Source organism: Zosterops lateralis (genome assembly GCF_965231275.1).
Source record: "Zosterops lateralis genome assembly, chromosome: Z".
NCBI lineage: Eukaryota > Metazoa > Chordata > Aves > Passeriformes > Zosteropidae > Zosterops > Zosterops lateralis.
This window is the reverse complement of record NC_139800.1, coordinates 82,002,779-82,019,822: the sequence shown is the minus strand read 5'-3', so window position 1 is coordinate 82,019,822 and position 17,044 is coordinate 82,002,779. Positions and strand designations below refer to the sequence as shown.

The following is a 17,044-nucleotide window of genomic DNA, read 5'->3' as shown; positions in this document are numbered from 1 at the left end:
TTTGTATCTGCATCTCTTTTGAGGCTTCAGCCCCTAAGATATCTAGAATGGAGGTAATTCAAAAAACTCCAGTCATGCAATTGAAAGGAAAAACCAACTTTGCTCTTTCTAAGAGGAGCATACAGGTGAAGTATATTTAAACAACAAAAATTTATGTCTAATGCATAGTTTAAGATACAAGTTTAGCTCTTGGAGGAGTGAAAATGTGAATTAATGCCATTTTAAAAAATACTCAAACCCTGAAAGCCCTATTAAAGGAACCTTGCTGGAGTCTGGGAATTTCTGCTCCAGTCAGTTTTGGGATTAAAGCCAAGCTGAGCCCACGGGTGTCTGGAGGTTCACAGGAACAGACAAATGATCACTGCAAGAGCTCTTTGGGTTCACAGAGCCAGGGCAGGGTTTGGCTCAGCAAGCTCACAAACTTGACTTTAACTCTTGTTCAAAAAGACCAAAAAGTGCTTTTGCCATTGGGCTCTTCAGTTCCACCAAACACTGTTGGGTTTTGGAGTTAGTTTGGTCATGGACACAAAAATATATGGAATAATCCCATATTCTGGGAGTGGTCCCAGGGATTTGTGTGGCCCATTCAGTGTGGGGGCTGTTGATGTCAGCCAGGGCTGAACAAAGTGGTTTGAATTATCTGAAAATAGAAAATAAACGTGGATTTTCCTTGACGTTTTATGAGAAATTTGCTTTTGTTTTTGAATCAGTTTGGTTTTATAAGCAGTTTGTGGGATCCTATCCCTGTCCATCATTATTTTCCCTAAATAAATCCAGAATCACAGAACATTTTGGATTGGGAAGAACCTTGGGAAAACCCACCAGTCCCACCCCCTGCCATGAGCAGGGACATCTTCCACTGTCCCAGGTTCCTCCAAGCCCATCCAAAGTGGCCTTGGACACTTACAGGGATGGGACATCCCAACAAAAATTCCGTTGTAACTCTTGGAATGGAAAAATTTCTAACTTGTTGCATCCCTCATAATAAATTAAATACCAAAGCTGAGCACACAATGCTGAAAAAAGTAGTCTGGGTAGTAAAATGTTTCACTCTATTAAAACTTTTTTTGGTACCACATGATACAGGAATTTAATGTTTTTGTTGAATTTATTGAGTTTTAAATCTACCAGTGTTTCTTCAACATAAGTAAATACACTGAAGTATTTAAATGCTTTTGAATTCCAAGGGATTTGACATTCCCAAGTGTAATTTCAGCCTTTTAAAATTTATAAATATTTTATAAAAATACAGAATATATCACAGTTTAATTACTTAGGATGACTTAGCCACTCTCTGAGAAGTTTTCTATAATTATTATCCACTTTCATCACAGAAAAATGTTGTTATATCAAGAAAGGTATCTACCTCCACACTTTCCTCTTCTCTTCTCTTCTCTTCTCTTCTCTTCTCTTCTCTTCTCTTCTCTTCTCTTCTCTTCTCTTCTCTTCTCTTCTCTTCTCTTCTCTTCTCTTCTCTTCTCTCTTCTCTCTTCTCTCTTCTCTCTTCTCTCTTCTCTCTTCTCTCTTCTCTCTTCTCTCTTCTCTCTTCTCTCTTCTCTCTTCTCTCTTCTCTCTTCTCTCTTCTCTTCTCTTCTCTTCTCTTCTCTTCTCTTCTCTTCTCTTCTCTTCTCTTCTCTTCTCTTCTCTTCTCTTCTCTTCTCTCTCTTCCCCTCCTCATCCTACTCAAGCTCATCAATGCAAATCAAGGACCTAATTTGCATGCAATGCTTTAATTTCAAGCCCGGTAAGATGACACTGTTAAATATTTGCACTGTGTATTTTTACCAGCAGATTCTTCATCAGCCACATATTTCTGCAGCAGCAAATTTCAGCTAAAGCCAATGGGCACAGATTTCTAACTGCCACATAGAATTTCAGTTTTCTTCCTGACTGACCTGCTTAAAATAATTAGCTTTTTTCCTTATGCTGAGCTGACAGCTACCTGGGAAACAGCAGGTGCTCTCAATGTTAATAATGCTGAGCAGCCCAAGGCCTTTTTCCTTAAATTCTTAGCATAAAGAAGATTTCAGCAAAGTCATATTTGTTGAATAAATTGTGGAGATGTTTCAGCTTAACAGAATCAGAGAGGAAATCAAAATACACAAAGCAAGGAAGAGAGAATTAATATTGTATTTTCCCAGAGGCTTTGGTTCACCAAGTGCTTGGTTTATGGTGATGAGATGTGTAAATGATTCCTGGTTAGTGCCTGGGTATGAATTAGTGATGACCCAGCAGAGGGATCTGTGAGAGTGACAGGAATGTTCTCCATGGCCTGGGGATGGCTCAGCACAGGTTGGGTGGAGAATCCTCAGGGATGCTTTTGGCTGGGCCAGGACACACCCTGCTCTTGCTGCAGGTGATGGATGAATGCCTGCAGCCAAACAGGCTCTCCCTGAGCCCCTGGCAGAGGACAGGGCACCCACAGGAGTGACCCTCTCAGGTTATTTGGGAAGTTCCTGGACCAAGCCACAATTGTCACTGGGTCTGGTTCTCCCAGGAACACAGGAATTCCTGCTGGCCCTTCCTGGCTGCCACCATGTTACTCCCCCCTCATACCTCCTCAGACTTACACCAAGCCTTACTCCAGGTTAGAGGACAAATCAGGGAGAAATCCTTGACTGTAGACATGGTGAGGCCCTGGCACAGGGTGCCCAGAGGAGTTGTTGACTCTCCATTCCTTGTTCAATAGCAGGTTGGACACTGGGGCTTGGAGCAGCCTGGGATACTGGAACGTGTCCCTGCCCTTGGCAGGGCTGGCACTGGATGAGCTTTAAGGTCCCTTCCAATCAAAACCATCCCAGGATTCTCTGATCAGAACTTTCTACTGAGTAAATCCATACCAAGTCTTGGCACTGCAGTGCAATGTGAACCCACAGCACACACATGTTTAGCAGAGAAGACAATTTACCACTCAAAAATCAGTGCTGCCTAAAACATTTAGTGAAAACAAGTTTTGAAAGCTGTTTGCTACTTTGGGCATGTCCCAAAGAAGTAAATTCAGTATCCTGACAGGCATTGCACAATTCTTGAGAGCTCTGAGGTATAACAGGGACAGGAAGGTTCCATTCCAGAGGGAAGTCCATGGAATCCTGAAGGCCTCAATTCTGTCATTAAAAAGACTTTTTCCTTGTATTTTTGTAACGATTATCTAATGATTTCCAACCCATATGCTTGTACCAGATGTCTGAACCTTCACAGGCCAAATCATATTTATTCCTTCAAACAAACCACTTCATATTACTTAATAATAATTCTCAGGATCATTATTATCATTCTCATCACTTCAAATCCAAACACAGCAAATATGAATAACATGCTTTAATTTTTCCCCTTGATTAATGGGCTCTGTGAGTGCACAAAAACACTTCAGTTTGGAAGATGTGATTTCCCTGGTGAAGCCATTGCTAGCCAGATCTTTTCTGTAGCACTTTCCCTGCACTGTGGAACGAATGGAATTCTAAAATGCAAGCACCCATAATGAATCTTTTCTGTGTTACAGATGCTAAAGGTATTAAATTGCCATTTCTCTGCATTTCGCATCTTCTTCCTGTCATTATTAAGAATGGTTACTGTTAAAATACTTGTGAAACACCTGTAAAACTCAGAACCTTTGTTTGCATCACACTTGGTTTGCACTTCAGCACCAGAGAATTCTTTCTGCCCCTTTAGCAATCCAAGAATGCCCTGAACAATGAAACACTGCAGGTTTGCTATATTCCAGAGCCAGAAAAGAGTTAATAGTGCACAATGTAGATGAGGCTGTCATTACTCTTTGACAGTAAATATTGCTTTGTGCCAGGTTACCTGATCTGATAAGGAGCAGAACCTCCCAGCAGCAGGAGGGTGATAATGATCCTGCCTTTACCCAGTGCCTCTCAGCAGCTCTGAACTCCCTTGCAAAAGCTGCACACAGACAATGTCATCCTTTCCTGAAATGCAGCACAGACTGCAATGTGGCTGTCGATTAAAACAGGAGTGAACTGCTCCATACAGTGAGAACAGGCAGTGCAGTCCTGCTGCCAGGGTCTGCAGGAGAGGAGGAGGCCACAGATTTTAACATTGTTTTTCAAAGCATTTTGACTGCTTTCCATCAGCCCAGTCTGTTGGAATCTGTTTGGATCACAATATCACCCACTTTAATCAGGGTAAAAATGGAAATACCACCATGATGGCTTGGTTTAATAGAGATTTAGAAAATTATCAATTTCTGAACTGTAAATCCCATATTTACCTTTACATCAGTGTATCCATTTCCAATTCCGTGTTTTGCAAACCAGTGTCAGCACATCTGTACATAAACATTGCTTTTCACTTTCATAGAACCACAGAATCCCAAAATTATTTGGGTTGGAAGAGACCTTAAAGGCCATCCTGTTCCACCCCTTGCCATGAGCAGGGACACCTTCCACTGTCCCAGGTTGCTCCAAGCCCCAATGTCCAACCTGGCCTTGGACACTTCCTGTGATCCAGGGGCAGCCACAGCTGCTCTGGGCACGCTGTGCCAGGGCCTCACCACCTTCACAGCTAGGAATTCCTTCCCAATATCCCATTTAAATTTCCCTTCCTTCAGCCTAAAGCCATTCCCCCATCCTAGCATTAAATGCCCTTGTTTAATTAAATACAATTTCAGTTGCATATTTGCCTCTGTGTCTTTTACCAGAAGCCATTGCAGCATTTGTCCATAGCAGCCCCAGACTACCATGCCTTTTTTCAGTTTCTAGGATTTCTAGTGAGGCTTTTTTCAACTCCTGTTGGTATCCTCCTCATCTATATGCATTTATTGATTTTTCAGAGCCAAACCAACAAGTGAAAACACAGGAGTGGGAAACAGGAACTGCAAAGAGGGAAAATGGAAGATAATGGAGGCTGGAAATGAGGCTGGCTTTAACAAACCCTGCTTCACTAATCTGCTTTAACAAACTCTGCTTTAACAAACTCTGCTTCTTTGCTAGTTAAAATTGGTTCTATCAACAACCCTTGGTAGATCCCCACAAATTTTAAAATAATAAAAAAAGAGACCATACCAGTGCATGGCTGCGCTGTGATCTAAAGTGTCCCTCAAGAATATTTCCTAATTAAACTGCTTGATCAGTTTTATTACCTTAATCAGTGCAGCCAGTCTGCAGGAGGTACTGACACTTCTGTATCAAGGATCCTGCTCTGCAAGAGTGGATTTATTTTCAGAGCTGTCTCTCCCTCTCTCTCTCTCTCACCAGACTGACTTTTGGGCCAGGTTTACCTGTGTGTGAGGTTCACTGAAATGAGCTTAGCCTCAGCCAGCTTTAGGACATACATTGCAGAAGATTTTAAACCAAAAAAATGCTCTTCTTGTTGTGTTTTATGAGGCAAGGGCTATTGACAGTCATTGGGGTTGAAAACAACATAGACCACAGTGCATCTTGTCTGTAAATATTACAGAATTCCTAGTTCTTCAGGAAAAATCTCAGTTAATGTCCCATTCCTAAGATTATTATGGGAGATTAAGGAAGACAACACAGTGTTTTCCAAATGCACAATTTCCAGTACTTTGGAGACATCACCTGAATTTATCTCAGAGCATAACTGATCATCCAAATACACAAATCAAGATTATTTGCCAAAAACCCTTGACTACAGGAAGCGATAAAATGCCCTTCAGATCAAAATAGTATGAAATAATCTTACCTTCAAACTCCTCTGTTCTTCATGTTTTTTAGAAACCCTGATTAAGTTTAACTCTCCAAAGAATCACAGTTCCTGATTCAAACTGTACTTGGCAAATATTTTAACATATCCACTACATAGTACTTTTATTTATTTTTTTTTTCTTCTGAGAAATTTGTGGGTTTTCTCTGCACCTAATCTCAATTATGCAAATTCTGTTATCATTTTGGGACTGCTTAGTCATGGGGCTTCATTACCATGTTTTTGGGGATGGTAACTGTGGAGTAGAGAAAGACAGTGGCTCCAGAAGAATGAGTGATGGTCTGATAGTCAAATATAAATTATTCTGGGATACTTTGAACTGCTCCAAACTGATAAAAATTACATGATCAGGCATGGATGCCTACTAGGGTTAACCACAGGTGCAATTTATATTTTTCTGCTCTTCCACCACTGTTGGTTATTTCATGATGAGGACAAACAGGAGCTGTTCTGGGATGGCTTTAACATTGTGCTGTAAGGCTTAATTTTGTCCTTTTATGTGACAGCCTGCCAGTTTGCAGGCAAAAAAAAATTGAAATATTGTCTATCATTTTCCCCTGGAAAGACGGGATATTAATGAGATTTGAAAGAATAATTTGATGAGAATTTCAGCAATTCAAATCAAGTATGACATTGGAGGGTGAAAGGAAAGCAAAGAGCACTGGGGTGAGTCCTGGCAGGCTGACATTGCAGAGAAGAACTGGACAGCTTTGGTCCACTCAGAATTCCTGCCTGGATGTCCTGACATGGAAGGCAGAGAACTGCCAAACTCATAATGGGATATTTAAACCTCTTTGATAAAATGTCAAAGATTATGTGGAATTAACTCATTCCAAAAGCTGGGATTCCTCATCCACCAACATCCTTTAATTGGAAAAGTTGATCCTAAAGGAAAATGGAAATATTAAAAAAGCTTTAAGGAGAAACTCTGCTGATTTGACACCAGAGGAGAACTTCTTAATGAAGAAACTACAGAACTACCTTCAGATAAATAAAATGTGCTGAGGGACACACAAAGAGCCATCCACAGTAAGTGAGGAATACAAAACTCCCTCCCACATGCTGAGTGATATTGATGGCTCTTGGAATGATTGAATTAAAACACTTTCATTGAAGGATCATTTGAGCAATTTGGTTTCTAGTTAAAGCATTGCCTCACTGCTGATATGCAAATAATGATTGCTGCTGCTGCCACAAAAAGCATTGATAACTTGGCCAGAGAATTTTCAGATAAACAAGAAACAGTTAACATGATGTCCCACTGTATCCTTCAGCAGGTGATGGCTTCCTTAGCAAATTCCCTAACGTTTTTAAGTCCACTTATCAAAGCCTTGAGAAGGGTTTTCCTCCATTTTCCTGAAAAAAAAAATTAATTTTTTTTAGTTATCTGTTAAGTTTATCCTTTTTTTTTTGTCTATCCTAGGTGGAAACTTTTTGTCTATTATCCTGATCTAACTTTTTTGTTACTCAGGTAATTATTTGTTACATTTTTTGATGGATTATTCACTAACTTTGTTCTCCAGAATTTATTTCTGCAAAAACAGCACTGGTGAGCTGCTGTCTAAAGTGGATCCATTTCTTTTTATGTGACATTCAAGTAGTGAATATTCTAAACTCTGTTAGTTCTGAGCTACCTGTTCCCTCCAACCACATGATACAAATGCAAATTTCAAAGGGTTTTTTCTCTGCTTTGAGAGGTTTTTTCCCCCTCTGTTAACTACAATGTTGTTTTTGGTATAACTAAGAGAATTTCTCACTGTGGTTTGGAAAAGAACAGTTGAAATCTCTTGACAATGGGCAATTAAAATTGAGGGCATTTTCATGACGAGCTCATGGCTGGGGCTGAGTGATCAGTAACAGATGCCTGCAGAGGACTCTCATGGATTTAGGAATGTGCCCACTGCAGCATATCCCTGTGTAGTGTAAGATCATGGAATTCCAGTCTGGTTTGTGTTGAAAGGGACCTTAAAGCCCATCCAGTCCCACCCCTACCACGGGCAGGGACACCTTCCACTGGCCCAGGCTGCTCCAAGCCCCATCCAACCTGGCCTTGGGCACTTCAGGGATGGTTCACCCATAACTTCTCTGGGGAAACTGTGCATCCCCATCCACTGGAGAGCATTTCATTACTCTATACCACTGTTGAACCTCCCTCATCCATGTCTCCCAGGGAAGCAGCATTTCATAGCCTGAAAGAGAACTGAGGAATATCCAGGATATCCACAGCAGATTTTAATGGAGAATCAATGAAACAGCAACATTTGCCTTCTTCCAGCTGCCCTTTAAAGCTCCCAGGAGCTGTGCTTGGCCTCTTGAGGCTGGTGATTTTCACTTCCCATGGGATTTTTGATGCACTTCACTTCCAAATCACTGAAACCCTTTCTAAGACTCTCAAAGCTAGAATTTTTTGATGTTAAATGAACAAATTCCTTCACAATCTAATGCTTATTGGCCATCTAATTATGACAAAGGCAAGAAAAGTGCTGCTGGAGAGAAATGTGAATAAGCAGGAGAGAGGAAAAAAGGGAATGGGGGAAGCTGGTGGGGAGAGAGAAGTAAAAAATGCTTTAATTCAGGTGATTATTGGCATGTCTGAGCTGTCAGGCTGACACCCGTCTCTGCCTGCACCCAGAGAGAGTCTTCCATGTAAAAGAAGCAGATGTGCCAAAGGAATCCTTTCTAGAGCTGCAGTAGTTTCAGCATACTTATACAAAACACATTTTCTGCCTTAAGAACACCTGCAATCCCTACAGTTTTTCTAGGCTTTGTTTGATGCCAAGAATGAAAGAGATGGACATATTTGTAGTGAATGAAGCTGAATGTATTTTGTAAAATTACTGGCTGCTACGTTTTTATTTCAAACATGCCACCTACGTTTGAACTAAAAATGCTCCACAGTCTTTTTATATTTCATCTCTGCTGGAAAACAGTTGGTGGAGAATTTGAGTAGGAAATCCCAAACATTGCATTGGCCTTGAATCCTCCTGAGCACTTCTCTGCAGAGGGTCAGCAAGGATATGTTTTAGGAGCTGTTTGAGTGTTAGTTAATCAGAAATAATTTCATTTTGATTCATCACTAGAGCCCTTCACAAATATAACCTCATAATTTTTCCTCTCTCTGAATCCCTTAAGAGTAACTTCTGAACCTTTCCTTTCCAGCTCCTGCCCTCACTGCAATGGCATCAAGGAAGAGATTGTCATGTTTACTAAAAAACCTAAATTGCAAAAGTAGCAATTTAAATTAGTAATGAAAAGCAGTACTTAGAAGATCAAAATCACAGTCAAAATCTACAAAATCACTCTGGGTGGAGAGGATGAATGCAGATTATTGCTCAGCAATACTTGATACTACAGTGGTTTATTCAGTAAAATGCTTCATTTAATATCAAGAGTGTCACTAATTTCAGCACCAGAGGCACAACCTCCATTTCTGTCAGCGTGGCAGGACAGCAGTTCTGAAAGAATGGCATTAAAAGGATAAGCTCTGCCTTTTTTAGCTTTGAAAGCTTTGTAGGCGCTAAAACAACTTTGCAAGAGGACAAATTGCAATTTACTTTTTGCATTAGGTTCTTTTTCCTTTTGTTGCAAAAAGAAATTCAAAACATTGAACCCATCAGAATGAGAGGAAAGGAGATTTCTCAGGCAGGAATATTTCTTTACCCAAACATGGAGCTGCCTTCCCATGGGTTCTGAGACAGGATCTGGAACAGAGCTTTGCCTGGCACTCCCCCATCTAGGCAGTGTTTTCCATGCACTGAAATGATACCCATAATGTATTTTTCTGCACAATGCAATGTTTCTCTAACTGCCTTCTAACATAGGCAGCCAGGAATCCTGTAGCACTGAGATGTTCTTCTCTTTTCATAGGAAATCCACATTTTACAAACTGTTAACACCATTACACACAGTTCTCAGGGTTATGGCTGATGCCAATCCTGCCAAAGGAAGGAAAAAATTAGAAACTGGAATGAGTGGTGCAAGAAAGTCTGGGAAGAAACCATGAAAGCATCTTATTGCTGAACAGGATCCAGTGTCTTTGCAGTTTCCTGACATGCAGCACCTCATTTAATGTGTCATCCACAGGAGCCAATTTATCCTGAATTTTGCTTCATAAGATGAAGCACTGTGAAATAATGGAGAGCTGGAGAAGGTTGAACTCTTCTGAATTTGCATGGCCACTCTGGGATGCCCTCCCTGGGATGGTCAGGACTGGGAGGAAGTTGGGGATTTTGCATAATTTTAACACATGGTAAAGGTTACAAGGCACAGCAGTGCGTGACACATTGTCTGACTGCTGATATAAAGCTGCAAGACAATAAAGCAAATTTCTTTACATAATGACCTGAAAGATTAGTTACGCTTGATAAATGTGACTTGAGAGACTTTCATTGAGCTCAGACTTTTCTCTGGGAGCAGAATTACATTTCTTAAAAAGGTCTGAATGCTTTATAGATAGGGAAATTTCAGAATAAAGTCCTAAATAACCTGATAATAAATACAGACCATTAAATTGCTAAATGTTGCTGAAACCTTTTATGGAGATAGTGCTATAGAACAAGATATATAGACCAGTTTCTAATTGGTCCTCAAAGTGGAGTTAGTGAAGATGAGGTAATAGTGATAGGGATGCAGAAATACCTCAGCCAAAATAATTTCCATAGAGAATTAGAGATAGACTTGATTTAGGGAGGTCTTTGTATTAAATTTTATTGTGGGCCACCTGGCAATGACCCCAACCACGGCTGCAGTTACTGGGAGGACACAGACTGGAGCCATGGGCTCAGCGAAGTGGTTTTTGTTGTCCCTCCAGGCTGCCAGTGGGGCACAAACTGAATTAAAGGTGGTAACAGTCAAACCCTTGAGGGCACTGGCTCCTGGTAATCCTGAGGTCTGTTTGCTACCTTACCCTCTGGGGCAGGCCGGAATGGGCCTTTTGGGAATGTTGCTGGAAGTGGAGCAGGTCTGTGTTTGCTCCTGGGGCTGCAGCTCTGACGATCACCAGCTCTGCTGCTCCCCTCCTGACACACAGCAGGAGGACTCCCGAGCTCTAGACATTGGACATCATCTCCCATGGTTATTCTAGGAAATATAAACTGTAAAATATCCAGCAGGAAGCCAGAGCTATAATCTCTTTGGGACTTTTCACATTTCAAAGATGAGGGTGATTACCTTGCAACAAACTATCCCAAAATCCTATCTAAATTGGCAGAAGCCTTGAGAAGACATTAGATCACTCTGCTGGGGACAGACTCGGCACAGAAACGCTTCCAGAGGGATGCTGAAGCTCTTCTCAGCTGTGTTCAAAACCTCCTACAAAGGGAATGGCCCAACCTGCCTGGACAGCTCATTCCAACACTTAACTCTGCTCAATATTGGGAACCTGTTCCTTGAAATCTGACCTTTGGCACTTACATTGCGAAGCTGTCAACTCTGAGGTGGGCTCTGCTGACCTTTTAAAAGCAAACAGTTTACAGCACTCAAGAGTGGTTCACAAGATTCATTACAAAGAAGCATTAAAGTCTAAAACTTGTGGGGGAAATCGGGGAGGAATTGCAGCCAGTTCTGATTCAGTGACTTCCTAGAGACAACTGGAAATGTGGTGCCAGTGGAGCATAGGAATCCAAGGGGGAGCCACGACAGCGAATTGTTTGTTTCAGTTGTACAATTGGTGAGAGCAGAAGGAAAACGGTGAAACCTTTACTTTAGAATAGCTTGGAAATTGAACTCCAATTCTGCTCGGATCTCTCCCAAACCTATTTGTCTCCGGAGAGAGCTGAAAAGATGCTATAAAGCCTACATTTTTCTAAATAAGAGATGACCTCGGTTATCTACTCCGGTTTCAAATTGCATCTCGCGGAATTGTGTTCCCGGATTATGGGACTGCGGGGTCAGGAAGGGGGATCAGGGAAGCCAAGCATCACCCAGCTCAGCACCTACAGGGCTGCTGCTTTGGCAGTGGATCACGATATTCAGCTGTGCTTCCAGCACGTTCTGAGGTCTGATAGATAAATATGATGTCCTGCAAAGAGAGGAGGCTCCCTGGCTGTGACACATTGCTCCAGCACGGGTGGTGAGCTAATGGGAAGCAGAGGAAGAGGGAGAGGGGTTTGCCGGAGCCCGGCGTGATGTGAATGTTAACAAGTCCTCTCACGTCATCAGCTTCCCTGCTCTCCACTCCCTCCCTCCCTGCCTTTCCCTTTTATGAGCCAGCCTGAAATCAGGGAATTACATGCTAAGGAAAACCCTTCAGCTAAACATATAATTATTCTGCACAGGATCAGTGCAGCACAGTTAATCAGTTTACCAACTGAATTAATTTTTTTTTTTTTTTTTTTTTTTTTTTTTTTTTTTTTTTTTTTTTTTTAATGTCTACATCTCCTGTTGAGGGTGCAGAAATTCTAGATTTAAAGGGGGGGAAATGGCTCACAGTTGTGAAATGGGTGTCTATAGCAGACCATTTATTAGGAGAGAAACCTCCACTGCAGGCTGTTTTGGCAGACAAACCTGTCAGCCCCCAGGACTTTGAATCACAGACTCTGTGTGGAGTTATTACAGGTACTTAAGGAATAGCTGGCTTCCCATTTTAATTTTTAGCTGTTCAATAACACTGCATTCTCTGAAAGCCACAGCTGTATTTTCATTGCATTGTATTTCATCTCATTACATTTCCTTGGACAGCTTTGAGAAGTGAGTATTTATTTGGACAGAGGTGTCACTTCCCTGTAAATGAGTTCACATTTTAAATGACCTACTTGTAAACTGCTCCCCTTAGGAAGTACAACATCTCCAATGCTCTTGGTTCTAAAAGTACAGAGAATTCCCTTCAGATTTTGCCTCCAATGGAAACACAAACTCTCACCCTTTTGTTAATTCAGTCAGACATGCTAGCTCCCCTCTGCACCCCAGAATCTGCAGGACTCCCTTGCTCACTGCACACTAAAATAGGGAGGTTTGGGTTTGGACTGCTCACTGATAACCTGCAAAGTGTCCCTGAGTTTCACAGGGAGCTCCTGTGCCAAAAAGCAACAAAAATCTCCAGGTAAATCATTCAATCCAATGCACAATCCAATCCCAGTTCCAGATGCACACCTTGGAGGGCAGTTTGCCATTTACTCACATTAATATATTGAACCTAATCCAGGGAAAATTGACCAGCTAGAAACCACTCTGACCCTGAAGGTACTGGGGAGCTTTATGGGTAAAGTTTTGTTTTCCAGTGGGGCCACCACGGAATCTGACCACGGCAAAGGTTTTTCCTGAAGAACCTTTCGGGTCCACAGTACACATCCCCAGGAAAACAGGTAAGTTACATAAGAAATGGCTGTATACCAGGGGAAACACCTAAAAACCATTAGGAGATGTTTAAAATTTTGGAAAATTCTGGGGAAAAAAAAAAGAATACTGACTAAAACTGTTTTTAAAAATCCTTCCCAATTAATGTTGTCAGCTCCTTTGAAACCTTCCCTTTTAACCACACTGCCTTCTGCTGTCTCTGCTAAACTTTGCAAAATATTTTTGTATATAAACACAGTTCTTTAACACAAAAGTATCCAGAGGTTTAACTTCTAGAACCTCTGAGAACCCCAGGAATCAATTTCTCCAGACTTGCATGGCCTTTTCAGGTTGTCCACACCATCAGATGCAGTTCTCTAATTGAATTCCAGTTGAGTGCATCCCCGAGAAAGGAACTGTGGATAAATACAAGATGCCAACTTGTCATTACAATGTTCCTTAAAGCCTACCAATTTTTACTTTTTTGGCAAGTAACATTTCCTAAAGGAAAATAACAGAAGGGTGTCTCCTCTTGGGGGAGGCTCAGGCTGCAGCTGCTGCTCTCTTTGGATGCTGTAACCAGGATACATTCTGGGGACCATTAACATCATTTTTGTGGCTTCCTTCCATCTTCTCTACAGTTACTTGATGCTTCGTGTACTCACTGCTACCAAGTTTCAAAACACAGGCTCTGCTAACAGATTTTAGAAGTAAGTTCTCATGGCTTCAAGGGATATGATAAATGCAAATTTTAAAAGCATGCTGCTGTCATTTCCCTGTGAAAAACGCTATCATTTACAAACTCCACAAATAAAACTAATTGTCTACATATTTTTAAGTCACCTCCCCAAGGTATATTACGGTGGCAATATTTGTTCCAGTGTTTATTAACATGTTGCTGTCTGCAGTCAAGATAATAGTCATTCCTAAAGTGGTAATTTTTTGAAAGTGTCTTGAATTTGTCTTTTAATGCTGTGAAAGAAGTGACCTTTCAGGATTGAAGAACTACATAAAAACTACCTTATCACAGAAAATCACTGCCTTTAACCTCTCTGGCACATGGGTTTAGCAGAGTGACTGTAGCCAACAGAGCTGAGCTCCACAATACATTGAAATTACAGGCAAACAGTGGCCACACTTGGGCAATTTTTGCAAAGTAAGGTTGTTACAAGTAGTTTTAAACTGACTGCCATTTGTGTGGGTTGGGTCTTTTCTTTGGCTGCAGCTGAACAATGCATCTGCAAAAGTAAATGCTGGGATAAAAAGGAGACTTGTAATATTAATGTGGAGAAAATGGACAAATGTGCAACTTTCCGTTTGTGGATGTGCAGCTCATGTTACCAAGGAAAATATCAATGTTGTGGATACCTCAGTGTTCATTGCATTGTCTTCATTTATGCTTGAACATAGAGGCACAGCACTGACAGTGCTGCCTGCTCCAGATATCCCTGTGGATGGTGCACTGTGCAGTCTGGTATGGAAATCCAACTGTCAGGCAACTCCAGACATTTAAAAACCTGCTGCTTGTATGACCTTCCTCCACTGTACATCATGGATTACTGTTCCCCAAGATGTAATTAGTCTACAGCAGAAAGGATATAAAAGTAGCAGGAAGTAATTTTAAATTTAGCAACAAGTATTCTACACACTTTGACACTTAATTTACATTATAATTCAAGTAAGGAGTTAAAATAGCAGAGTGATTTGTCCACTTTTTAACTCTTTATGTCCTGAGAATGAAGGAGTGGATCAGAAAACTCCTCTGCAAACACATCAGGATTTGATACCACCTAATGACATTGGAGCCTGGGAATCAGTCCTACACCTAAAGATTTAGGATCCATCCCAATGACCTGCTTAAGCCCTCCAATTACCCCGAGTTCCCAAACACCTGAGGAACAAAGTACATACAGTCCCCTAAACACTGTTTGCTCCACAGGGCTCTGTGCTTGTAAAAGAACAATTAGCTGATGATGGCAACGTGTCTGATGAGCACAAACCAGCCCAATTTCAGCGAGGTGAGGAGATGCAGCTCAGCAAAATGAGATCAGAACCATTCCCTTATTAATGACAACACTTTGAAAGCTTTAAGGACATTCAAGTGGGCATCCAATCCAACCCTCCCATAAGTTCAGCCATCACATTACAGGAATCATCAGTAACCTACACCCCAAACTCGCACCTCTTCTCCTTATATAACAGAGATCCCCCGTGGCAGGAATTATTTGTCTCGAAGACAGACAGCTCATCAGAAGCACCGTATAACAACACTAATGCATCCCGCTGAGGGAATAATACATCCTCCCCCCGCTCGGGAGAAATTTAAACCACTTATCATCAGAACAATCCCTCGCCCTCCCATCCATCCCGGTCTGTTTGCAGCACAGCCGAGCATTGTCAGGCAAAACATGTCACAGCTGACGGCTGTGTTGTGAAACTGCGAATGTGCGGGGAAATAATCATTCCTGTCAAGTTATCCCGGCGAGTTTCCCCGCGGAGCCGGGCTCAGCCCTGCGCCTTCCCGCCGCTGGCGGGGACGCGGAGCCTCGGACAGGCGGCTGGGCAGCCTGGGCAGGGCAGGACACGGCCCTAAAGGAGCCTGGGCAGGGCAGGACACGGCCCTGGAGGAGCCTGGACAGGGCAGGACACGGCTCTGGAGGAGCAGGATGCCCCAGTCCAGCGCCCGGCTCCCGGTGCTCCTTGTGGTACCCAAAACTAGAGACAAGCGCTGCACAGCCACTGCATCACATCACCTGATGTGAGCAAACCAGACCTAACCAGGGCACATTTAAAGCAGCCAAACATCCCGACGTTTACCCTGTGCGAGGCACAATGGAGCCGTGAGACACAAACACTTTGTGCCCGCATTGTCCAACAAATGCAGCTGATGCCCGCTCGGCTGCCGGCAGCAATTCCCGGAGCACAGCGAGCCCAGGCAGCCTCCCCTCAGCCCTGCCTCTGACAACTGCCGGGCAGAGCAGCGCAGGGATCAGCACAACTGAATAAACTCTTCCCAAAACAAAGAATGCCAGGGCACGGATGCAAATCGCCGGGATCCGAAGTGCAGACAATACAGGGCAATAAAACCATCCTACCTTTCATCCAATCCACTACTTGCTTGGGCGTCCACTTGCTAATAGGTTCCATAACGAGAGCCATCATCAGATCACTTTATCGTTCACACCAAAATCGGGGAGGAAAAGGAGAGAAAAATTGTATCAGAGCATGGCCGGGCTACGAGAGCTGTCGGGTTTTACAGCGCAGTTCAAAGAGAAGATGATGCTTTGTCCCTCCAGGTTCCTCCCGCACTGATTCAGTAATGTATAAAATTACACCGCTTGATCAGCTCTGGCACCTCCCCCACTGCACACAGCCTGCAACACCCGGAGCACCGAGCCAGGAAATGGTGCAGTACAGACTTACTTACCAAAGGCTCTGCCCGCCGAGGCACCGGCAGGGATAGAACATGGCATTGCACAGGGAGCAATCCGCGCCGGAGCCGCTCCGCACCCCGCGCTCGGCGGAGCCGCTTTATCCCAGCGAGCCCCGGGATGGATCCTCACCAGAGAAAATGTCACTACTCTAACTTGATAGCAGATTGTCTCGGCTTCATTGTGAATATGCTGACTGTCACTCGGCTTAAAGTGAAGATAGAAACGTCAGGATATCGCCTGGCATCTGGCAAAATGCTGAGCATCTCCATCTTTACAATGCAAAATGTTTGCTGGAGTCTTGTACTGTGTAATCATGTAATTCAGAATGTCAAATACAGTATGAAAAGTCTTACCCAAGGGAAAAAACTACTGGGAGAAAACTATTTTTTTTTTTTTGGCCACATTCAGGGCCAGGATATTTCCTTCTATGAGCTATTAATTTTGTAGAGAAAGAATGACAGCATTGAAGAGTCAATTTGTACTGCTACAGCACTTTAGGATAGACAAATACAGCAAGCATTTTGACTCTCAGTAGTGGGATCATTAGTCAATGTCTCCCTTCTGTTATAAAGGGAAAAAAAAATGTTTTCAGTATTCCTAATCCCATAGTTTATTACCCTTCTGACAGATGAAGGTGAAACATTTCAATGAGA

The 17,044-nt window shown here is 42.4% G+C and overlaps 1 protein-coding gene across 1 annotated transcript in view; it reads right to left on the bottom strand.

Moving 5' to 3' along the window:
- Positions 1 to 16,425, bottom strand: part of LOC310922701 (connector enhancer of kinase suppressor of ras 2-like) — a gene marked incomplete at both ends in the record, with an annotated part of 168,642 nt that extends 152,217 nt beyond the window's left edge. Inside the window, 2 exons of the mRNA XM_083883433.1 lie at positions 16,053 to 16,126; positions 16,385 to 16,425. Of these exons, the coding sequence (XP_083739559.1) occupies positions 16,053 to 16,126; positions 16,385 to 16,425 (115 nt within the window). The remainder of the gene's footprint in view (positions 1 to 16,052; positions 16,127 to 16,384) is intronic.
- Between the last annotated feature and the right edge of the window lie 619 nt (positions 16,426 to 17,044).